The sequence below is a fragment of the Melospiza melodia genome, chromosome 1 (assembly GCF_035770615.1).
Source record: "Melospiza melodia melodia isolate bMelMel2 chromosome 1, bMelMel2.pri, whole genome shotgun sequence".
Lineage (NCBI taxonomy): Eukaryota > Metazoa > Chordata > Aves > Passeriformes > Passerellidae > Melospiza > Melospiza melodia.
Window position 1 is genome coordinate 9,677,615 of NC_086194.1, and position 26,769 is coordinate 9,704,383.

At 38.5% G+C, this 26,769-nt stretch overlaps 1 protein-coding gene across 1 annotated transcript in view; it reads right to left on the reverse strand.

Moving 5' to 3' along the window:
* Nucleotides 1-26,769, reverse strand: part of PTPRN2 (protein tyrosine phosphatase receptor type N2) — a 636,567-nt gene that overhangs the window by 53,817 nt on the left and 555,981 nt on the right. The window contains exons 15-16 of the mRNA XM_063183049.1: nt 8,569-8,716; nt 1,008-1,081 (exon numbers count right to left, since the gene is read on the reverse strand). Of these exons, the coding sequence (XP_063039119.1) occupies nt 1,008-1,081; nt 8,569-8,716 (222 nt within the window). The remainder of the gene's footprint in view (nt 1-1,007; nt 1,082-8,568; nt 8,717-26,769) is intronic.

Below are 26,769 nucleotides of genomic sequence, written 5' to 3' on the forward strand. Positions count from 1 at the left end.
GGGAGTGATACTCCCCAGGAAAATGAGCCAGTAATGGCAAATACAGCCCACTGCAGTGAGATCTTATTCTCCATCCTAAGCTCTTTCTCACAGTTGCCCTATAATAACTTTTTGGTGGCTAATTAATGTGAATAAGAACTGTGAGAAAAAGTGACTGCCATACCAGCAGTCCCACAAGGTCAAGGACACAGTGTCTTTTCTCCCCTTCACTTGGAGATCCTGACACTTCCTTGAGATGCTATGACAGGGCAATGCCACTGGAATGACTGTACCTGTTCAGTGTCTGCAAATAGAGACCTTTTCTCCCTATTACCTTTCATGGACAAGAAAAGGATTCACATTCAGCTCACACAGTCATGGGACATGGCAGCTGGGCAACCCTGGAGCATCTGGACCCAAAAACAGGACTGACTTACTTTGCAGTTGGAATGAATGTACAGGGGCTAGGGAATCCTGTTCTTGCTTTCCAAACAGAAAGCTCCTGGAAGAACAAGGAGAGCTACAGAACCACCTGACTGTGCTTCACTAGGGTCAACAGAATAAGAAAGTAAGAGGAAATGTCACTTCCTAATGCAGAAGAAGCTCAAAAATCTGTGGAACTCAGCCCTCCATGCCTACAGAAACCATTCCTCCTACTGTAGCTGGCAGGACAATGCAAAAAAGAACAAGCTATTTTTTCCTCTCAGGAGAAGGAGAAGCTCTAGTAAAATAAAGCATTGAAATTTATAATCTGTAAATTAATAAAATCTAATATCAAGTACAGAAAACTGACAGCATTACAAGGTAGAATGAAGGTTATCTAGTGACTTTTTCTTAGTAAATAAACGTCAAGGGTATTGCATGCATATACATTTCTTTTCAGTTTAAAGGACAGACTGAAGCACCAGTGTTCTGAGGTTCTCACAACTTGAGATTAGCAGTGAGGTCCCTGGAGTGACCCTATTTTGACAACAAGGAATGACAAGGATCAACTGTTTGGAATACTTCTCATAGGTTACCATACTTACAATGGGACTGGCGTTGATGTAGTCTGAATTGTCGTGGCTACTTTCACCCTTCAGACATATCCTGGAATGGTCATCTGCAAAGGACAAAACAAGAGAAGCTTCTATACCAGTATTCCACCCATTTTATGTTAGACAATTCAGAGTCACATTAATGTGCTTTCCAAGACAGGAAGATAGCAAAAAGGATATTTCCTTCTGACTCCCAACTTAGCCATAGGGTTGACACAGCCAAAGCACCACAGCCTGACTCAGGCATGAAACAATGGGATATTCCAGAAGCTCAGTATCATAAAACCTGTCTTCATGTGATGCTCTCTGATGTGCTACAACCTCTCATAAGAAAAAAAGAGAATCTCTTCTGTTCAGGAAGTTTAAGATTTAAACTAGGCAAACCACTAAAATCAGTAAGACCCCCCAGTATTATAACAAACACTCCTGAGCTTGCCAGGTCATGGAAGAAGGAAGCTAATGGGACTTTGTCCACCTGGCTTCTCTAAAATATGAGCAGCAAGGACATGGAAGTACAGCTGAGAGCTGGACAGTAAATTAATCTATCCTGGTCAAAGACCAGTGCTGTGTGGTGTTCCACTAGTGATGTGGGGAGACAATCTGACTTGGAGATGACCATGGAAGAGAAAAAATGCCAACAATTTGACTTAAAGTACAACTGGAGCACACAGAAACATCTTACACTTCAGACACCAGTAAAGAAAACAGCAGCTCTGGACATAGGAGACTCACTCCTGTTGTTTGCCCATGTTCACAATTACTTTATCACTTTTTAACTTGTAATTTTACTGGTGCTAGCTCAATTATATTTAAAGCTGGTATGCCCCAAACTCTAGTCTTTTTAGTCTTTTTTTTTTTAATTATTTCTACATCAGAACACATATAATGGATGGGTTTTATTTGTCTGTACTCAGGCAGAGACAATGCAGATATCTGCATCTCTTCCCATCATCCAGACTCGCTTTCTGTTATGAGAAAAGAAATGTTTCTATGTGATGAATCATTTCATCCTGATTTAGCTGTCACAAACAGGCCAAATTGTGTTCAAGAAATGCCATTTCTTTCCACTGACTAAAGAAAGAAAGCCCAGACCCAGCTGAGATAATTTTAGAGATGTCTAAGTCTACATATGAATCCCAAACAACTTGTACCTGATATATAACCAGCACAATTTATACTCCTCAGGAAACCTACCCTGCACAGTATATGGTAGAAACAGGTTGTGGAACTGTCCTTTCTAACCCTCTACTGCTGGACACAGACAATGATGTTTTGAGAGGGCTGAGGATCTTTCCACTGATTTTTCAAATAGACGAAGTAAGAGCACATTGTCTGGTGGCCTGAGACACCACTCAACACCAGGATTCCAGGTTGGCTGTTAAGTACCAATCATTATTTTCATCATGAGGAATAAGAAATGAATTATCAAACATTCTAAGGACCATACAGGAAGGTAGAGACAGAGAGTTTGGGCTCTGCTTAGGCTTATTTAACAGCAATGCCATGGCAGTTCAGTAGATGAGCAAGACAAAGAGTGTTGTTTATAGTCACTCAATCTCACCCAACAGCATCAGCAATCTTCTCCTGGAATAAGATTAGTGATGAACAAGTCATGTCAAATAACTGAAGAGATATGCTTTACTATTCACATAAAATTCCTTTCCCTGCTAAGGTTTGAGGATGAAGAAGAGAAGAAAGGGAACACACCCATGAACATTATTCATTTCCACCTCACTTTGGCACCATTGCACAAAAAAATCCAAAACATCAATATGAACCTTTGACACTGAGATCTTGGGCTACCTGATATTTTTTATAGGAGGCTTTGCAACGAGCAATGTCACAGAGTGCTTGAAGAATTGCAGCTCTGAAGCCTTCTGGCTTTGCAGGAGGAACACAGGTTACATGCAGTAAATGTGGTGTCATAAACCTTAAGCTAAGCAAGCACTCAGGATAAGCCCTGTTCATTGAATAGCAAAAGTGTTTGAACTAATCACCAAAGGAAACGTGTGAAATGTTTTCAGAGGGATGAAGGAGAGAGAGCAGACAGTGATTCATCAGTACTTAGCAAACAGATGTCAGGGTGACTCTCCAATAAGAGTCAGGTGTGAGATCAGTAACTAATAGATCTTTTTTTTTTTTTTTTAAACACAGAGTTTTATCCAGACCCTCTGATTTAGTGTGCTATGTCATTATCTTGCAGTCTTGGAGGGTTTATTAGAGGGCAAAACACGTCAAGGCTTAGTGAAAAGGTGTTGAGACTTTGTATTTGCTCTTAGAAAAAGGAAGTGTACAAAAAAGGTTGGACATGTTTTTCTGCATATATCAGGAGTTTGCACCCATGTGTGCTTCAGTTGCAGCATCAAACATTCATATTGACAATGAACAGATTGTGCTTGTCTATGCCTGTTATCACCTCAAAGCTTCTAGGAACTGGCATAATAGTTCTTCTGAAACAGGCAGGGGAAGAAGAAAAGAAAAAAGAAACCAAAAGAATACCGTGGACACCAGATTGTTATGTTAACAGTGAGCAACTATGGGGAAAATGCTGAATGTACAGCATTTTGTTTTTGGCAAACTGCACATTGATTAGGTGAGAAGAAGGAAATGCCGGAAATACAAGGAAGGAAGGTATGTCAGAAAAGGAAGATACACAAGATCAATCTAAATAACGAGAAGGAAAGATGAATGAAGAAATAGGAGAGGAGAGGGGTGGTAATGAGGAAGTGAGAAAAAAGACAAACAAATGCTGTTACTAGCTACTGCAATCTGGCCAAGCTACAGCATCATTTTAAGTATCTACAATAGCTGCTGCTGAATGCTGAGCTGCTTTGTATTTGTTATTGCTCCAGCCAAGCTACAGCTGAAGGAAAAGCAAAATGTACAGACGGATACATGTGGCAGAGGGAGGCTTCCTAAATAAAAAGGTTAATATTAACCTGTAGCTTCAGAGAAACATAGCACAATGTTGGATTTTATATACATGTACAATATAAATCATAAAATATAGAGGACAGAGCATCAAGGACATGATATAAGCAAACACACATGAGTTTGCAGTATGTAAATCTCATTTACAGACTGTAAAAGCTACGTTTTAGTGTCTACACATAGATATATTCATGTGAATTGCTTAATGGAGCTTGATATAGGTTGTTAAACTAGAACATGGACTGTTTGAGAAACTGTAGGGTAGATGAGACATTGCACAAGGAAAACAGACAGGACACAAGACCCCAAGACTTTTACCCTATTAGACCAGCATCTGAAGCTCACACAGGATAAACAGTGGCATCTCAAAGCTATTAATTTCACTATAAACCAAATACCAGCTGCAGCCATTGCACAGCTCTCCTGATGTCCCTGCACTGACTGGCTCCTCACTGGCTCTATCAGGGGCTTTGACACCTGGCTCACATGGAGACACTTAAATTCAGGCATCCTGATCTACAATCTCTCTGACTCATGCCCAGAAACTTGGTTTCAATGCCTCAATGTAGGTTTCCACTGATATTTGAGAGTCCTAAAGACACTTGGCTAGCAGGCAGGAGGGTCACAAGTCTCCCACAGAGCTGGTGTTACACCTACTAGCTCTGCCTGGGTACCTTGAGTACTTTGGGCATCTCAAACAACACTGGATTCCTGTGCTTAAATGACTTAGTCAAGCACAAAATGTCATTACTATCTGAATTATTATCTGAATAATTATTATTTATTATTATTGACCAATACTACAGTAGTATGTCATCTCAATCTTTTACTTCTCTCACAGTGGCCCTGCAATTTAATGAAGATTATTTTTGTTGTTAGATGGACATTGAAAACTTGTAAAAATAAGACTTACATTCTCCCTCTGCCTTTTGCTTCCTTTTTATCAGATACTTCTGAAGAAATAGAACCAACAAATATAAGGTTAAAAAAGAAGGAAATATGGGCAAATTTGGGTTGTCTCAATCTGGGCATCACAGAATAAGGCAAATCTTACAGCAATCAACCTGGCACATCCTGCCTGGATCATAATTTTCTTCCTTCTAGATTTAGACTGATTTTTGGGGTTTTTTAAATACAAAGCACTACTACTATTTTTAAATACAAAGGACTCCACTCAATTAAGGAAGTGAGGAACTACTGAGAAATGAAAGTGGTGCAGCCTGAAGACTATGAAGAACTATAATCTGCTGATTATCATTATTTTGTTCATAGATGATCGGCAGAAAATGGAACTTTTCTTTGCTCTGAACTTCCTTTATTTCAGAGCACTATTTGCACATGCATTCATAACATGGATAAGGCACACAACCCTCTGCTCAGGTGTTCCCATCTCTGGTGCACAACCCCAGGCTGTGCCCTTAAGGCAAACAAGGCTCAAATCTGGGTGCATGTTCTGCCCCTAAATGCTTTGCTCTCCTTTAGAGGAAAGGCAAAGCACAGAGATAACCAGGTTGCTTAAATATACGCCACATCCCATGGATATAGTGGACAGCTTTTGATAGATGTTCACAGCAAAAAGTTGTTTTCCAAATGTTTAAAATACCTGTATATATTAATGGTGTACATAAATAAAAACATACAGTATTGACTCTGTTGAGATGGGTTCACTTTTCAGTGATGCAAAAAGAGAAAAAAAAATTGGAAAGCTTTTTTGGATCTGCTCATGTATTCATAAACAAAATAGGCATCACTAAACTATAGAACTAAATATAAACACCGTGTGTCCTAAATTATAGCAATCTGCTTGTTGATTGGATAAAAGGATACAGTTTTGTTAATCTAGAAGGTCCAGGTAACTTGAATTGTTAGCATTTTTTAACTAGTAATTAATTAAGTGTAGTGTCAAGGTGTTCTGCTATCAAGTATTTTAGAAGTTTGTATAGAAAATAGAAAAGTTAGGCACAAGAATAAACTATGATAAAATAGTGATAATAACTAGATCAGTTATATAATCACTAAAAATAATATTGTATTGGTTCAGAAAGAAAAACACAAAGCAAATACAACATATTAAAGCTTATTTGAAGCCTTTCTAAGAGGAAATCTTCTATGTGAATCTTGTTCTACCTTGTCAAGGTGATTATGAATATGAAAGGAGTGAGGAAACACTAACAAGGCATTACTTACTCTGTGAGAATACACTGAATATAACATAACAGCTCTGCAGAATATCAAAAGCATATCAGGTTTGCTTCTTCATACATTATGAAGCAAATATATGGCTTTTTTGCTATAGTTTTAATGTCTAAACACAGTTTAAAAAAATGGGCAAACTGGGCCCTCTCATCTCAGTCTAATCTTAGAGTCTAAAATAACCAACACCTTATCAAAATTTAATATTGTTTAAACTCTATGCCATACTTTCCACTCATCAACAAAGTAGTAAGTAGTTTAAACATATATAATATGACAGCTGTTTACCAGTGCACAATAACCGCAGGAAGAGAAGGCAGGTAATTTTGTGCAATTCAGTCAAAAAGGAAAATTCCCAGTGCGCTAATATTTGTAATAGAAGTTTCCACATTGAGGAAACAAAGCACATTAATCATTTTACCCTTTTAAATGTACTAAACCACTTACAGTTAAAACTTCAGATAAATTGCAGTCACCCTGCCCATGTCCAAATACCTTCACCAAATCACTTCAATGGCATAACAACGTGCCATGAAAGAAGCAATGGCAGAGAAACAAAGCCTGGTCAGGGCTGGCTGACACATCCAGGAGGTACAATATGATGAAAAGAGACAGACTAGCTGTCACCATCCCTGAGAGTATTTAAAAGACTTGTACATGTGGTATTCAGAGATGTGGTTTGGTGGTGACCTGGCAGTGCTGGGTTAATGACTCAGTGATGATCTCAGATGTCTTTCCCAACCCAAATGATTCTATGACACCTAAGTTAAAAATCTCTGCTCTTTAGCACTGTCACAGCCATGATATGTCTGGATTTGGAGGTAGAAAAGTCTAGTCTGAAGGTTTCTATCTTACAGCTCATTGAATCATGAAGACAGAGTTTCTACATCAGTCAAATAACCAGCACCAATTTCTGGCAACATCCATAGCTCCCATGCTGTCTCTGTGGCAGCAACCAAAACCAGTCTAGCTTAATTTATGAGCAGGAACTTGAAATATCTTAAGATGGTCTGACTGTAAGTCCATATTGATGGAACACTTTAAACAGGAAGATTAACTTGGATCAATACATATTTTCATGGAAAATTTTCACTGCCTATCGTGTCAGTTAAGTGCTGTTTTTTTTCAGGATGTAAAAGAGCACAGGAGGCTTGCACCACTTCAACTTTCGTGGTGACTTCTTTAGAACTTCTTCACAAGCCTGATCCCAAGCCACATGAAAGTCAGCAAACTGCTGCTGCTGCCCCAAAAGGCTTTTGACCAGCACCATATTTACTCAGGAGAATTAATACTGCTAAGTTGCTGTAATCCTTCCTGAGTGGAAAAGTATTGCAGAAAGAGCCACTACATAAACAAAAGAGACAAACCCCGCTGAAGCAAATATGCAGGGACTGATGGGCTCAGTTAAATTACCATACCCTTCCAAAGAATCTTCACTCTAAATCTGGCTATGACATTTACTTAACGTGTTACCTGTCATTTCTCCATCCCTAAAGGAGGAATACTACTTACTCAAGGCTCTTTTAGGGAAAATTAATGTTTTCAGGGCACCTTAAAAATTAAACCAGCTATATATGTTTGCCAAGCTATCCAGCTGGATTGTGGGCACGCTGATTGAGAGCATTTTGGTTGCTGTGGACTGTGCATATATTCTCAGTTATATTCTCAGTTTCATTTTTGTTTCATTGGTTGCCTAATGAAATATGTATCCATACATTACCAATGTAATCTATGAGATATATATATTTTATATATATATATATATGTGTGTGTGTGTATGTTTGCATAGCAAAATTATGTTACTTTTATTTCAAGCTCAAAAGGCGGCTGCTTACAGGAAAGAGCAGATTCTTGGAATATAAACATCAGTTCCTTTTTTTATAATTATTTTTATTTTTGTGTGTTTAGAGAAGCCTTGCAGAGAGAAGCCAGTTAGCAAGTTTATCCACTGAAGCCTAAAGGGGCTCCTTCAGTACAGCTGAGTATTTGATAAACAGATTATCTGGCTCTGCCTACAGACTGCTGGTGTTACTGCTGGATGGACAAGAGACCAACTTGTCTTGGTCAGAAGGAGAAGAGATTTCTACTGAATAGCTACAGATGCCACTCTTGTACAGACAGTATATTACAGCACTGACAATCACTCTGGCTATGGAATTTGGTGAGACAGCACAGCTGCAGCAGCAGTGTTATGTGGCCACAGTTGTGTATTTTTGTAACATATATGCAAATTACAAGGAGATAAACAGGGTCTGATAAGACAACAGGACATGCACCCAGCCCATAGTTGTAGCCACAGCTTCCAGTACACACAGAAACCACTCCACATTGTTTACCTGCCTTCTGCAGCTTTCACACCACTGTGCAAAGAATACTGGGGAGTGTATGCAGAACGAAAAAACCAAGATGCAAAGGGAAGTGTACATACATGGCACCACGGCCCGGGAGCGGTTCTTCGGCACGTTCTCCTCCTGCTGTGCCACGCTGCTCTCGTTGGGCTCAGCCTGGTAAGCACACAGAGCTTCCCATTCCTTCTCCAGACGGTTCTTGTTCTTCAGGTGATCTTCCATGTAGGACTGGAATGAAAAGAATACTGCATTAAGCAATGGCTTAGCTAGGCTGCAAGCTAAGCTTAAAGGATGTTTCTCAAAGCATGGGAATCCTGAGCTTTGGGGAAAAAAAACTGGCTCAGTTTTAAGGTTCATTTATTTACTTAATAGAGAGTTGACTTCAAGCTTATTTGTGCTATAAAAAATGAGAATGATATAATGTACCAGTGCTAACAGAGAGGAAATTTATGAAACATCCAGTCACTGAGCTTTAGGAGAAAATTGTTCCTTCTTCAGTACCTAGAAAACATAAGCCCAAATGTCTTTTTCATCAGGCAATGGAAAAGAAACGAAATTCCATTACCAAAAATTACTACAAACAACAACTTCTGTCAAAACAAAGGATTTTACAAACAAATTTCAAGCACATATGCATGTCACAACAGTGATAGAAATATTGAAAAGAATAAAAAAAATTGCCAGGCTGAACTATTGTGGCCAAGCACTGGGTCATCAGAAACTCATCTTGCAGATGAACAGGCACAGAGAGGGCCTTCAACTGAGGAGGTGTTGTTAATTAATATTAATAGTCGTTGTTAAGGATTGTACATTGCATTCAGTTAACAGTATTGGGAAAAGCATCACCAAAGAAAACTGTGGCAGGATTATGGGCCTCAAAGTATCTTGGTGCTGATCTTAAGCTTTTGCAGATCTCCCCTGGCTAGAGCTCCAGCAGGATAGGAATTCAGCTCCAAAGATTTGAGAAAAGTGAACCAAAACCCTTTTCCTTCACCCTATGGATCAGAAATAATCCAAGTAGGTGAGGGGAGGAGAGCAGAAAGGAGGAGGAGTGGGGAAACCCAGAAATCTTCCTTTCCCTTTAACATGAAAATTAAGAGAGTGACCACCTGGTACTTTAAGCCTGCTTATACAGGCTCATCACCTTACAGAGCCTTCCATCTTCTACAGCAAGCAAGAAACATCTTTACACCTGTTCATATTTGTAAATTAACTCCATATTGCCTGTACTAGGTAGGTTGAAATTAACATTCCTAAACAGATTTAAAAAGGACAGACTGTTCAGGAGACAGGCTCAGGGTGGCGTCAATAGCAAAGCTTCTTGCCCAAACATCAGGTATTGCTGGAACTAATACAGCCCAATCTATAGCAAACCTTGTCTAGAAAAAACTCCCAGAAAGGATTCACTGCAAAGTACAAAAACTACTTTAATTGCTTAGAAAACCCTTTCCATTAGACAATCTTTCTGATGTTGAATTGTTCTTCCTAAATGTGCTTTAAAGAAGAAAGGCTCTCGTGCCCTCTCTACAGGTTTAACAGAAGGTGTAAAAAGCTTGCAGCTTGTCCTCTGCCAAACAGGAGCTCTGCAAATCTGTTGTGCCACTGTGCTTCCCACCTGGCTGCCAGGGCAGGATACAGCTCCCTGTTGCAGCTTGAACAGTTTTTTGATGACAAAGAGTCCCTGACACACAGCTTTGTTTGGTGCAGCGTTTGTCGGGCGCTGTCTTTGCACGAGGTTTGTAAATCAAACCTGGTACTGAAAAACCAATTCAAGAAGTGACGCTTCAGAAGGGATGTCTTTAAGGACACAGAAAGATATTGCATTAGAAGAAAGGTTTCTAAAGGAGGCAAAAAATAGTGGTGGCCTAGATACAATCAAAACACCTACTGTGTGATTGCTTTTCCTCTATAATGGAGGCAGAAGCATTGCCGTGGAAAGAGCTGTGACCTGACCCGGTGTGTGTCAGGGTGTGGGTCTGGGAACACGTTCCCAGCATTAACTTGCAAGTTAACAGGAGAAAACCATCCTCTAATAGTTTATTTATCCTTGTCAAAAGGCTGTTGCTACTGGCAAAGGAGGGAGGCTAAAGATCCTATTCTTTTCTCCTAGCAATTCTGTGCCTGGCTATGTATACTGAAGTCATAGGGGAAAAAGAAAAAAAAAAAAAAGAATAATCCCTCCAGAGCAGAGACTTGCTGGTATATAAGAATTTTTATGAGGCAAAGGGAAAAAATAGCAAAATCTTACAATACCACAGAGCCAAGACTGCTGGCTTCAGAGCAGCTGTTTAGCATGCAGCAGAGATCAGGCAGTCAAGGACCAGCCTGTAGCATCTTCCCATTTTAAACCACAGTTTTATAATCTCATTCATTTTGACATGCCCATCACCAATGTCCCACAGACTTCAGGGACATTTTATGCAGATATACAGATCTGCCAACACTGAATCTCTCCAAAATCCTGGTAGACCCACAAAGGAAAGGAAAAGGGCCATGAACATTTGATTCCTAAGGAAGAACTGAATGTAGTAAGGAGCTTTCTGTTGACTCCAGCTTGTCTCTCTGATGATTTCAAGGATTGTATTTTAAAAAGAAATTTAATTTCCTTTTAAAATCATCAAATCTGTCACAGTTAAGGTAAAGTTTACAGTTAAGGTAAATTGACTGCTTTTATTGCACATGAACTTTCAAATAACTCAATGTTCTTTAAAAGTTATTACTTTTACCTTCATTTTCCAGGCAATCTTGAGTGTAAAGATACATGAATTTTCAAATGGAAACAAACAGAAATCTTTACTTTAGCCAACCATTTCTTGTGTGGTTTCAATTCCTACATCACACGGATCAGATTCACAGAGCACTTCCTGACAGACCTTGAGGAGGGGTTTGACTATTTGAATGGACCCATGGAAGGCTCTGCCCAATATGGACATCTGCTTTACACACTTTTTTAAAAAGCTGCTGAGGAAGAAGCTTGCTTTAAAACATTCAGGAGCCAGTCAATTCCCTCAGAGTTAAGTAATCTTTCATTTACAGTCCTTCAGAGCCCCAACGCTCATCCCCACTTTGCTAAACAGAAGCTTAGTGATTTTGAAACATTCCCTTGGGAGCTGCTAGATGTACATTAAATTGAGTGGAACTTCTGATATTTTAGAGATTGTATGTCTACTCAAATCCACTCCTTAATTAGGATGTTTTGATGAGACATTCTGCAATGTTTGCCTGGTGCAAAAGAAATTCATTACCAACGTGTCAAACACGCACATGATTGTCCTTGTCCCAGAGTAGCAGGTAAAATAAATAGAGGTTATCACCACTGTTATTGCAATGCTCCTCAAGCCTGCTGAAAAAAGCAGAGGTCTAGCCTCACCAATATGGGCACAACAAATCCTGTAATCCCAAGTATATGCTATTATTTAAACAAACACCATCTGCTTGCACAGGTCTTCTGATGCACCTTAAATTCCATTAACCTTAATTTTCCTTCCACAGGGCCTGACCTGTGAGGACAACTGGTAGCCCAGTCCCTACTTTCTCTTGTTTAGACAGAGGAGATACTCTTGCTGCCAAAGATGCTGTGGGGATGAGGAGGATGTGCTGATGTAATGAGGACAGAGTGGATGTATTATAAAATCCATTATTACTGTGTGAGACCTGCCAGTTGTAAGGCAAAAGGGGAGCTTTCAGCAAGAGGATGAAAAGCTGTCCCAGGGACAATGAATGGGCTGAAGAGACACTGCCAGTGGCACATATTAAGACAGATTTTATGTGCCTGAACACAGGCACAAAGACAGAGCACAGTGGGCTGGTTTGGCTTTGGTAGAACATGGCTTTGTTAGAGCTTCCTGTGTGCTCAGCTGATGTTGTAATAGGGTGTCAAACTACTTTGGTTTTCCTTATTTTTTTCTCTACTCTTTTATCAAGAACGGTGTCCAACACATGCCCTGTGACTAAATAAGGTTAAAAATAAAACTATTAAATTCGAATTGACTGGTCAATCTTTAAATCATAGAATCACTTAGGTTGGAAAAGTCTCTCAGATCATCAAGTCCAACTGCCAAGTCCACCACCAAGCCATGTTCATCAGGACCACATCTATATGTCTTTTAAATACCTCCAGAGATAGTGGTGACCCTACCACTGCCCTAGGTAGCCTGGTCCTGTGCTTGCCAGGCCTTTTGGTGAGGAAATTTTCCTTAATATCCAATCTAAACCTCCTCTGGCACAATTTGAGGCCACTTCCTCTTCTCCTATCACTTTTTACTTGGTTGAAGAGACACAGTACTTTCTTCAGAGATAGTATGGTTTGCATCTGTGAAGATATTTGTTTTAAAAATTCCTATTTTATTAGCTGACATTCAATTGCCACAATTATTTCTGACAACGTACTTCCAATACAGTACTTGAGTAGAAACCCTTCCCATGACTGAGGATGCATCTTTCAGTGAAAACATGAGCAGCTCTCAAATTGACAGACCTTGACAGGTCTAATCGAATTTCAAATGTCAGCTGAAGATGTGGATGTGAAATTATCTTAATCCGTGTGAATGGTGACTGCTCAAACCCACACTGTTCACCCAACAGTGTGGGAACCACTGCTTTCAAACTGCTGCTGCTTTTTCCAGAGATGCAGAGGGCCAGGCAGTGCTGTTGAGCTTCCCAGGCTTCCTCAGAAGGAGGAGAGGAAATTCTAGAGGAATTTGTCTTAGCTATTATATAGCAAATTGTGCAGAAAAAGACTATACTTGAAAAAATTTGTTTTGTATTCTTGTCAGTTAATTTAAATAATGTGGTTTTTTGCCTTTGTACCCTGCCAACTCATGGGTTGTATCGCTCTGGCCCAGGATGCCCCAGAATTCTTGTTACTCTGCTTGAACTTCTTTGTGTTCTTTAGTACACATTGCATTGACTACATGTAAGAGCAATACTTTTCTGCATAAATCCAATTTGCTTTTAACAACACATATGGTTTTGTCCTTCCATTTTCTGGCTTAATACCTTATCATTAGTGGCTTCACAGTAAATTTCTCTGTTCCCACTCATATTACTCACAGTGCTATAGAATTCAGAGACAGAAGCAGCCTATCTGATTACTTGCTTCCAGGTCTTCAAATAATGTCATTTCTTGTACTTCACTAGGATTTTTCTAACATTTGGCTGTTCTGTAGCCAAATGTTAGAAAACTGAAGCCCAAAGCACAGTTCATTACTATTTCTTTGGACTCTGACTGTTCTGAACTATACATTGTATACCTGAAAATACACAAATATTTTAAATAAGGAACACTAGTTCTCATTTGAGATTTTTTTAATAGGGATGTCAACAACATTGCTTTTCTATTTCAAACTTAATTTGCTACTCATTTTCAGCAAGCCATGTATTTAAACTTTAGTCTGTTTGCTCAGAATATTCCTGTTCTCCACAATTTCTGCTTGTATATATTCCAGTGTCTTCACAGATCATGAATTAATGGATCTATGCAAATTATAGATATGTCTTCTTGTGACTTTTCTTCAAAGATAATTTCTTTGTTGTATGTGTTTTCAGGTTTAACGCTTTCAAACTTTTGAATTACTCCTCTGTCATCACATCTGTGCAGAACTTTAGACTGTGATGAAAGTCATTGTCACTTCCACTCATTTCCACATAATTATTTAAAAAGTTAAATATAACTGGATCTAAGAGCAATTCCTGTGCTCTGCCAGACACTCCTAGACATAGCTTTCAATCATTACTTTTTGTATATCAACCTTTTGCCTCATTTCAATCCACATAATTGTCCTCTAAAAAACTGGCATTAATTTTTCAATTAACTATTCATGAGACAGTGTCACGACTTTATTAAAATTTGTAGTATAGCATCCATCGTTTTCACTTCAACTACTGGGTTTTGTAGTTTTACTTAAATAAAAAGCAATCAGGTTTGTCCAGGCAAGAATTGCTCTTTAGAAAATTATGCATATTCTTACTCATTGTTCAACTATCCAATGGAAAGGGTGAAGGAGATTAGCAAACACACAAAGGAAAGACTCCAGCCTTCCCCATCCTCTTAAATGACACCCTTACATTTATTTTCCTTTTATGCCCTTGAAAAATCTCTCTCTAGATAATCAGCAACTCCTTTTTTAATATGTGCTCCATTATTTTCTATGGCTGGAGTCTAGACTCAGGGAATAGCAACAGAAAAGTTCATTTCTATTCTCTGTTCCTGCTCCCCATTCTTCTTTTACAAAATTATTAATTTATTCTTCTATTTTGGCGCACACAAACTTGCCCAGAGCCGATCAAATAAAACTCCCTGAGATCAGAGTCACTATTACAACTCTGAGCCATATTCAGATCCTGCAGAGCACCACAATGTTTTTTCTACACTTTTTAAGCATTTCTCACTTCCCACCAGTTTCAGCGTAACACTGAAGTTACTCTGGGGTCTTCTGCATCTTCTTGATGCAGAAGATCAGTCTTTCTTCCTGAGCTGCCCTGGTGCACAGGGCTGAGATCTCACCCCACATTTCCATGAAGAAACTTCCAGTGGTGCTGAAACGTGGGAGCAGAGCCAAACTATGCCCATGCTCTCCTACTTTTCTTCTTAGCAAAGCAAACCTTAAATAAATAGAGGATGCACTATCTCAATCAATTTCAGTCTTTGCATCAACTAGCATGTTAAGAAAATAATTTTTTGCCAATAGTTAGCTGTTCCATGGAAGTCCCACAGTTGTTTCTGGTGCTCTAATCCAACCAACCCCCAATAATGCAGAGCCTGTAACTGGTACAAAGACCAGCTCCATCTCTGAAGTTTCAATTTATAAATGTTAGTAACACCAGCTTTAATCTTAAACATCAAGTTCTCAATATTAACTGCAAAGAAGTGTGACTTTATAGGGGTAGTTATATTTGGCTTATACAGACATATAACATGAAAAGTTCTGTTGTGGCAGCTCATTGTCAGTATCTTACAGAACTTGTATCTGGAAGAAATCTCCGTAAATTACCATCTGGCTATAAAGTCTCACATGCTCTCAGTCCTGGGGAGTGTTCTGCATCCCTACTTCACTGGAACCAGGATTTCATCACCTGATTAGTCAGTCATTTCAGGCTAAAAGCTCCTTTCTCTCTTCTAACTTGTCCTGTGCTATCTCAGATCTCCTGCTTACAGTAACCACAAATGAAAAAATATGGGAAATAAAAACTTGGGAATTTGTATTTTCTCTTGCAAAAGACACTGAGAAATTATTTTTCCTCCTCCATTTGCAGCCATATTACTACCATGATGTATTTTGATCTATTAGTTCTTGTATTTCTCAGGACATGATTGCATCAGTGAAAAAAATAGTTTTGAAGCTTTTCAGTTAGGTACTGAAAAATACTATGGAGCTCTCCTTGTAATTTGGCATGAAACACTACTAATATCATACATAATGTGGTAGGTGATGAAGGAAAACTTAAAAAAAAAGCCAGAGTGAGGCAATTCACTGACAAAGCAACTATTCAGTGTGGTTGAGAATAATATCCCTAGATTGCTTCAAATAGGTTGTATTATTCAGAAATAATTTAACTTCCATGGTGATACCAGCCAACAATAAAAATGACATTCCATAGTTTCAGTTTCATATTTTTAGATGTAAAGCTCATTGTAGACACCTAAGCATGCACAAAGAGAGCAGCTGTATTTTCAGCATGCCATCTTAAATAATGTTGAATTTTTGTCCCTGGTTTGCTAGAGAAGTATCACCTCTGCACAAGCAGTGCAAGGCATTTTCTACCAGACTGGACCAGTGTCCAACTATGGCAAGAAAGGCTGTAATTCACAAGCATGTTAGATGGCAACCTATGTTCTGTTTGCCTAAATTAATATACCCTTGATGCAGTGTACATCACCATCTCTCCTTCTCCTAATGCTCTGATAATAGAGTTTTGTAACTTGTAAAAGGATTACTTCAATCCAATCAGCAGGTGCTGGGATCAGTGTGTGTCACACAAACACTTGCTAATCCCTTTTCTTACAGCTCCCAGCTGCCAAAGGTGTTCAATGAAATCCCAGTGAAATGGATGGATACAACCTGGCCTGGACTGACACAGGTTGTCATCTCTGGAGGAGATCTTGCCAAATACATGTGCTGCTAAGAATTGCTTCAGCTGGAATGGTGGAGGCAGGTATATTTTAAAAAGAAATGCAGCTATGAAGTTAAACATTTAAAAAATTGAATGCTTAATTATGAAATATTTACTCTACCTGGCTCTCTAAATATAGCAAAAGATAAAGAAATTTACTCCACAAGGAATCCCTTCTTAAGGAATATCAGCTACTTAATGGTGTCTTCTAGGTCTTAAAATACAACCACCCTCATCTCCTCCTCCTTACCCCCTTTTTGAAATCTAAATTATGCCTCTGAATTTTCACCTCTGCAATTACTTTGCTTTAAATAAACCTCCACAAAAAAGGGAAGATGATTGCCATAAAAGGAATATAATTTGCTCCCTTACAATCCCTGTATTTCTATAGCTCCTTCTTGTCCAACTGTCTGAAAGTGCTCACATTACTCCTGCAGGGGAGGCAAGTATCACTGCTGCTTCACAGATGGGAAATGGAAGGGCTCAAACATTGAAATGAATTTCCCAGGGTCACAGAATATGCTCCTGAAACACTAATTTTTGCAGGAATATTCTTGACAGCTGTTTTTTAACCCCATGACCATGTTTATAGACATGGCTGAAAGTCAGGGCACCTTAATGAATCCATATCTGAGAATATTTTTGTAATTACAAGTATACCAAAATGTTCTGACTGTGATGGAATTAATACAGATTTTAGGTTGGGGATTTTGTTTAGAAGTACATGGTTTAAGTGTCTGGTGAGTAGATAAATTTATTCACATGCTGAATGCTGTTTATGCAAAGACATGCCAATGTAAATAATATATATGTAGAAGATGAATTATCCAAAAGCAGTTTCTAAAATTTCTGTACTTCTTATAGTAGATTTCACTACAAAAATCTTAAATAATAAATAGCCTTCACAAAAAGGAATAATATTACTTTAAAAAATTAAGGTCTAAACCTCTTAGCCAATTACTGCTATTTCACAACATGGGATATGTTGTGACATTTTGTAAAACCAAAAATAAATCCAAAACAAGAAAAAACTCAGTCCAAACCTCCCCATTAAAGACAGCTCTGCAGTACAGGAACTGGCACCAAGAAGAGTGTCAGCTGAATTCATCAACTGAGACATTTTGGGAAGCATTTCTGGTAGCTTTGTTAAAATGTAAAAGCACGAGCATGTAAAAACTAGCTGGAAAACTGAACAAAAATATACAAATCAAGTCCTTTGACTCTTTGTGATAAATATTGACACCCAACACCATTCTCACAGAAAACTGCTATTTTCTTCTTACACATTAAATAAATTTTTCTAATGATCCCTTCTCACTTCATTTTTTACTAATATTTTAACACCATACCACAATCCAAGACATATTTGTGATTCATTTATACGTCTGTTGTGTGTCTGAAATGAAAACTTTAAAAATATATTACTGCACACTAATTACCTGGCTGAAAACACAAAACCAAATTCCCTGGCTTCGTCTCACAGCTCTGCTAACTCAATTAAGCATCTAAATTTGGGTTCCCTGTTGGATACTGTATTTCCAAATTTAAATTTTAATGAATTACGGTCTGTGTTTCTTTTCAGAGCACTTGTATAGTCATCTTCCTTTACTATATATATAAAAATTACCAAGAGATAAATAAAGAATTCTGAAAACATCATGTTTAAAAATAATCCTCTCTTCAAGCGTGGTCAAGTTCTACAGAGATAATGAGACCAGTAAAACCCAGGCAACCATGACCAAGTATATCCAAGTGATACAGAACATGATGTGATTTATAGATAGTCTGGAAAAATATCACTATGTTAAACACTGGCCATCTTGAGGACAGACAGGAAAATATTTCTTTTATAGATATAATACCACTGCTAAAGCAAAGGGATAAGTACTTACTTACTGCTACTCTTAAAAGTGTGAATAAAAGTCAAAAAGGGCTTCTCCAGGAAAAAATAATAACTCATAAAGGAAAGCCCATCTGCTCTTCTGGGGTTTTTTTTTGGGTGGTGGGTCAAGGTAAGATACTGAAGCAATAGAGTTTGTACCTAAACACACACAGAAGTTGTAGAAAATTGAGAACATGCAATATGAAATCCAAGAAGTCTTGCAATTCATGCTACACCCACAGCCTAGAGGCAGACTGCACATAAGCACAAGTGACCATCAGGTTACCTGGGAGAAAAAGCAGGAAAGGAACAGACTGGATAATCAGCCTTTTCATTAGAAATCTCCTGTAACAGAGACCAGACACTTCAAACTCCACAAACATCTTCAATGATCACATCCTTGCACTAAGGACCATTTTGGAACCGTAGAAATTCCATGTTTGCACACAGAGAAGCAACACAATTAGTGAGCTGCCAGTCCCATGGATGCAGAGCAAACCCAGTGCAATAGTAGAAACAACAAGCTTGACTATAGAAGACAGCTCAGAAAGCAGATGGAATGAAAAACTGATTTTTAAATGGTTGGACTTGATATTGGAGGTCTCTTCCAACCTAAATTATTTGATAACAGTAGGAAATGAAGAAACTCTTTTTTCACAGAAGTCCTTTCAGGCCTTAAAAGAGATGACTGTGGGAGAAGACACTTCTGCCCTACACCTTCCATGTCACACTCACAGCCATGTTGAAACAACATGCAGTAGGAGAATAAGCAATGCTGGCTGTGAGCAAGATGCAGCTGGCATCTGCCCAGCTCCCAAATCTGGAGGAAGTGTCCCATTTTTCAGGTAACCTTTTATCTATGCACCATGGGATTTCCAACCGACGCTGGCCTAGCTTAGTGATTCTCAAATATTTTTCTCATGAAAGCATTCAAAAGGGATTGTGAAGTGATGGTAGAAAAGCTTTAGAAGTGCATAAGCTGAAGACATCCTGCCTACTCCTGGGACTCTTGGGTTTCCATGGAAGCCAGTAAAGAATAACACTTTAAAGAAGTTTGAGGAACACTGGTCTAATCCACAGATGAAAACATTTGAAGTGACAGAGGGCAAAATAAGAACAAAGGAAAAACAATGTGAAAGAGGACAGAAGAAGAAGCCAAGAACACACTCTAGAGGTCAATAAAGAAGTGAAATGATGAAAGAAGACCCTATACTGCAAAGGAAGAAAGTCAGAAAAACAAAAACCAGAACACGGCTAAATGCTATGGGAAGAAGCAAATTTTGGTCATAACGATAGGTCCCAACATTTCTTTGCATGCTGTTTCTTTTCCTTGGAACCTTTCCCTTCAACTGCTGAACAAGGAGAATACATTGAGGGGGTGACAGCAGTAGTTTTGAGTAGACAGTAAAAGTACAGCTGACTCTAAAACAGAAAGAAAAAGAACTTAAAATGTGGTGCATGCGCATGATTGCTTAAGATTTAGCAGATTGGGTTTGAAGAAAACTGTAATCAATTCAGAAGAGACTCCAAAATGTGTGGAAGGCATCCTTTTCCATCATACTGTTATTTACTATAGACTGCACATCCTCTGGTTTTCTCAAGCTTTTTCAAGATGTATTTAATATCTTTCGGTCAGCTCTCCAAATATGGGATATTTTGCTCTTAGATAATAAGGTGAAAACTAAACTTGGCAGAATGAAATCTGACAAACCCAAGTCCAGAATTCCTTTATACTCTCATGTCTTAAAAAAGTGTAATGAGTGGAAAAAAAAGGGCAAAAATACTGTCCTTTAACACAATCCTTTTTCTGTTAAAGCCAATAGGATGAATTGTGAGAGCTCAGCACAGGGACACCAGGGAATGGGGGTCTACTCCTGGCTCTGTTTCCAACCTTAAGGTTTGTCTTGGTCAACATGCTTCCCTGTCAGTGCCTGAGTTTCCTGACAAAAAATGAGAGGATAATGATAGCAACCTTTAAAAAGAGCTTTGAATCTACTGATCTGAAGTAGTATATAATCATTGGCTTATTATTATTTTGGTTATTAAAGTGAGTTGAAAGGATCCTGGTGGCTTTAATCAACATTTCTTTTATCAGGCCCCAGAATCCTACCTGAAGGACAATGTTTTTCAAAATTCAGTTATGAGGACACACATATGCTAAGTCAAATGCTGGTGGATACCCTCAGATACCACAGAGTATTCTTGATACTTGAACTTCTTGGTTCTTGAACTTCAAATGAAACAAAAGCCATTTATGGACTTCCAGATGAAGTACTGTATTAGGCACCATTAGTACATTTACTACAGCAACTAGACACTACCATGATGTTTTCAATCAAAATGGTCCAATGCAAACCAAGACACCAAAAGGTGAAAGGAGGCAATGAAAAATGAAGAAAGCACTTTTCTCAGGCAGGCATTACACACACACACACACACACACACACACACACACACACACCCCTGAGAAGCAGCAGGACACCCCCCTGCCTGTGAGCCAGCATTGCCTTGGGCATCTTAGCTTGCTGTGGTTAATAAACCCAACCCTTCCAGGTGCCTTCCCCAGCAGCAGATAAAGCAGTAGATAAACTGCTGCATCAGAAATACTCCTGCATTTAGAAAAGCTTTGGGTTTGGATTCTGCATTAGCTTCATTCTTGAAAAATTCCATCTTTTAACTACACCACAGCCTACCACACTGTGGCTGTCTCTTAATGCCAAAGTCTACACAGTTTGTTATGATTCTCACAGGTTAAGAAGCACCCTTGATGCCTTTGGCCTAACACATAATACATACAAAACATGATTTTATATGAAAGTACTTCTCTGGCTATCATCACTGCATGCTGTTTACTAACTGCTATGTTCAAGCTAAAGCTCCTTTGGAATTGTCTGATGAATGACATGAATGACCACTTTAGGACATGTCCTGCTGCAACAGTACTCCCTCTGCAAGACTGCTCCAAGGAATCTTGCAGGCCTACAGATAAAAGGGTAGTTCTGCAACCTGCAGTTTTTGGGGTGAGCCCAGTGAAGTTTCACGTGCTCTACACAGAGGTAAAGCTTGGAGTAATCTCATGGTAGAGCAGGTATATGAGGGTTTGTTGTGTTGATGGTACTTCTACACACAGTCCATCTACTCATGCAAATAATGTCTTAAAGCATTTAAATGATCTCTATCAATTCTGCTGGTAAAATTTGTCACTGGCAAAGACATGTGACATCTTTTCCATTAGCTTTTCTCTGTAATGTGACACAGGCAGATTAAAAGGGTTCTTTAACACACATCTCCTCCAGTACTGATGTGGCTGAGACCACTGCAAATTAAATTTTATAAATTATCACTGCTGTGCTTTTCACCATTTATGTCACTATATATTCACAATTTCCTCATCCCAAGGAGCACAAACAGCCTTGTCAGCTTCACTTATTCACTGCTGTAAGAGACAAAAATTGCAAATATTGCAAGGAAAAGTTTTAAAATTTAAAATGCTAAAAAATTTTCCATTAACACAAAACAGTTGTATATATTGTATGTCTGCTCCCAAATATTTATCTATACCTATAGAGGATACTATTGCAGTTCATGGTATTTGTATACAAGCACACATGTGGGTATGAAGCACCCACCACTGAAGAGTCATCTCAAGGCACATGATACTAGAACCAATATACAAACCCTAAAAATATACCAGTATTTAAAGGCATAAGAAGGCCTAAATAAACATGAAGTAACACTGTGTCATAAATATAACACCAAGATCTAGGGCCTGATTCTGCCTGGGCTCCCACCCGCTAATCACTCGTCTGCAGACACAGCCGTGGGTGCAATTTCAGCTCTCAGATTTTCCTGCTGTAGCTTTTCTCCCCTTGTTATCTCAGCAGACATCTTCACTTTGCTGAGATGGATATTGAGCTACCATCCTGCTACACATTCTAGGAATATGCACACAGCAAGCAGCTCGGCATCAGCTCACACATGAACAGCCTTAGCTCCCATAAAATATTCATTCATTTAAAAAATATTTGCACCCTGCTGTCAAACTTAGACAAATTCATACTGAGCCTCAGAAAATAGCTGTTTTAATGGTAAATGATGTTCCAGAAACCTCTTTCAGGCTAAACACTCTCGTCAAAATTATTTTAATAAGAAAGATTAACAATTTCAACATTAGCTGCTAATCCCCTTTCATTTGAAACTGTGCTGATAAAATTCTTTGCTTGTCATTCAAATAGTAAGTAATAATTATAGATTTGGGGCCTCCATCTCTTGCTTCATTAATAGTAAATTGCATGGAAGTCTGAAGCATAAAGTCAGCTTTGATACATCTCAAAATGCAATTTCCATAGCTTTCCTTAGCTATGTACAATTAATTACAGAGTTAATAAGGGGAATATGTTAATGAAAGGGAAATTATTCACTCAGACCACCTGGTCTTATCAAATTTCTTTAATATGTTTCCTTCTTTCTGTGAATTTGCATGACAGCAAGAACACAAATCGTGGTGTGCATTGCTAGTCCTTTAGTATTTTTATTTGCAACCAGCTAAAGTCCACTTAAATTAAATACAGAAAGAATGAAAGAAGTAGTCAGTAGTAAATAACTGACTGCATTTGTTTTCTCAAGTTCATTACCTTTATAATTTTAAAATAAAATTGCTTAAACAGCTTTATAATTACCAGACTCTCTTCAATGCTGAAGTACAAATATAATGCATCCAAAAAGGAGACATTGTCATCTTTTATTTTCCTTAAAGAAATGTGCTGCATGTGCATATATTTAATAAAATATGTACAGAAATGTGCTTCAATTCACTGCAGTCTGACAGCTACTAGAGCTTAGTTGCTGTGTGCAGCGGAGTTTTTGTATGTTCATGGGAATATTTTAGTTGCTCCAAACAGCCCAGTCAGAAGGTGGCAAACCTTCACATAAATCATCTTAAAAATAACACAGTTGTGATACATAGTCAGAGAAATATTTTTTTAAAGATGGGTCAAATCCAGAAACCAACCATCTTTAACAAAAATCGATGGATTTACTACTTAGCAGACAGAGGACAAAAACATTTGAGGACCTGGACATCAACCCTCATAATGATTCCAGGAAGAAAAAGGCCAGAGAATAATTCCTAGAGCAATGGCAGGTTGTGTTTGGAGGAGGTGATGCTTGTGAGCAGTTTATCACCCCTCCCTCCTATTCTTAGTTCAATGCAAAGGTCCAGCATACAGCCAGCAACAAGAGGCAGCTCATAATTCTCCCTTGCTATGAATAGGGTTTTCTTGGCCAGCTTGGCAACCTAAAGCAGCATTAGCTCATGAGTTTAGAAGAGGATAAGGGAGACATGACAGCATTGAGGGAGAGCTGCCAACTAAAAAAAAAAAAAAAAAAAAAGTAAGATATTACTCTGGTCTGAAACAAAAGGACAGTTACATAAAGAAGACAAACTCAGTAAAATTATTCTTTTATAAAGACATACCAGAGGGGTAAGGATGTAATATTTGAGGGTGGAATACTTTACCTGGTTTTGATCACAAAGTAAACCAGTCCTCTTTTATTGAACAGCAAATACTATGTCATCCACTTCCAAGCAAACTTCACAGATTATTTTAATGTTTATCTCCTTATTTAAAAATGTTTCCACAGCTGCGTCGTGGGTGCATATGCAAAATTTGATCATCACAGGAGCATTTTGTCTGTGTCCTACACATCAAATTTTCCAAATACCACCCAAATTCTGTTACCTTACTCAGAAAACACTGCCAAATTATGGTCTAATCCCAGAAGGAGTTGCAGAAAGAAAAGTACAAGTTTTTTTAATCTTGCCCTGAAGAACTTTGTTGAGTCAGTGGAGGGACTGAATTGTCTTCATAACAAATAACCAGGCCATGTTCAATAACTTTTGCTGGCATGGCCCACACAAAGAGAAAGAGCTCTCCAAAATTTCAATGTGAGTTCTGGGCATCCTAAACTGCAACTGGCACAGCAGTGCAAAAACACAGCGCCAATATTATGTCTCTTTGGAAGTTATGAAGCAAGTCCCACTTTCACCCTGAACTCTTACACATTTTGAGGAGCTCTGAAGCTGGAGTCCCATTTACCACATGTCATTTGATCTTAGCAGTGTGCCATGTCTAGCAACCCATGTGAGTAATTTCTTTACCTCACAGTGAGTCAAAACTCACCACCTGCTCATATCTGAACTCTGCCACCAGCTCAGAAATACTCTGTAACATATATTATCATCTTGGGTCTCCTGTCTGAGAAGTCTTTCTGAATTGCCCTCTTTCTAGTATCCTTCTAAACAGGCATTTCCACCTGCTAAATCCAAAATATTATTAACTGCTGTATCTGCTACAATGAGCTATCAAGGATTTAATGCATGATGTGAGCGTGCCCAATACGAAAAATACAGCAAGAGCACTTCATCTCTGAGGATGCATTTGAAGCCAAAAGACAAGATGTCCCAGATAAATATTCATCTCCAGGAGACCCCACAGTTCATGAGACTCTCAGAAGCAGATGAGTGTGCAGTAACATTCCTTGTCTTCAACCTGATCTATCAAAACTCAGATAATTTTCATTAAATCCCCATCTATTGCTACTTGCTACAGCTGATACTTGTCTTGCCTTGACATTACATGGATGTCCTCTAGAAATGCAAGAAAGCTGGGTGAAACAGAAAAAAGTCCAGATAGCCACCAAGATTTGTTTCAGCCAAGAAAATGATCCTTACTTTTTCCTTGGTGCACACAGTTGCATAACCTAGTTTTGTGTCACATATTTCTCCCAATGTAACACTTTTAAAATCAGTAATCTAGAATATTAAATGTTTTCTTCATCTTTCTACTAAAAGCCCTAGGGAATGATGTAAGTTGGATAAAAGTGTTCAACCAAAGCAGCTTAAACAAAGCTGGAATAAACACTTTACAGTCAAATGACAGAGTAAGATGTAGTCACAGAAATTTGGTGAGTTATTTCTAATAATGAATACATTAGGGGAAAACAACTGGCATGGAAGAATTTAGGGAAAAAATGTTACGAAATCAATTTCATATCATGTTCAAGAGGAATGTTTTTCTCAATTTAATACTGACTCTGCAATTGTCATTATTTCATAAGGCCCATATAACAAAATTAATACAGAAAATGGGGAGCAACTTATTATGAAACAAATAAAATGGAAGAATCAAAGGGTAACGTGTTCATGAATATTTTTTCTGAGTTTTATTGATATAATCTATGTGGTACATACATCCATTTATTAGATTTATGGCTCTATTAGTAGAGCTGTTTCCATATGCCACGAGATTTTTTTCACTTTTCTTTGCAGCTTTTCTCTGCTCTTGTATCTCAAGTCCCAGCTTTAGACAAACACAGGCAAATGTTTCAAAACAACTTAAACATTTAGGGAGGGAAAAAAAGATGTAAAATGAAGGAATAAACCCTACATCAGTAGAAGATCTTTCAGGAGGCAGCCAGCTCTGCTTGTCCCTAAAAGCATGTCAACTCAGGGAGAGATGGGTAAAGATTTTCCCATCCACAGTGTTTATGTCTTTTTGGGATATTGGCTATCCTGTCACAGAGTAACATAATTTATAACAACCCTTTCCCTTGTGACTCCTCCTGTCCAACTGTTCATGATGAAATGGCCTTTAGGGCCAAAGCTTTCTTGGGACTTCATTTTGTGAGACTTCTACAGCTATTTATACTGGCACAGCTGAAAGATAAGTTGGGATTTAGACCCACTTAGCACATGTGTAAGGAGTTTATGCTTTTAGCTTAACTTTGCCACTGACTTTTTTCCCTTCCCATGTGAGGGAGGATTTTTTTTCTGCATTTTCTCAGTGGCAAGCTTTTTTTAAACAGGGTATTTATATTCTTGAGATGCATGAAGAGGTATTAATGCTGGCAGAAGGAGACAGTGGGAAAAAGAAAAAAATATTAGAATCCATTTAATAACCAAACAAATGATTGTGACAAAGACCTTGTTTTCCATACCTGCACTCCTCACCTTTGTCCCTGCCAGCATTAATCACCTCTGCAGCATCTGTGTCCCCAGGCAGTGCACTGCATGCTGCTTCACTCAGGAGATGCTCAGTGTGTATATGGATTAAGGTCAAGGTGGAAAGTACACCTGCTTGTAGCTCAGTGCTATATGTCCTTACATGCTGGAGCTTCTCTCTTCATTTAGAGAAGTGTTTAGTTGCCTTTTGCTCCCAATTTTATTGCAGCTTTAGGGATAAAATGAAGGAATTTCAGCAAGATGTAGTACAGGACCTAGCAGATA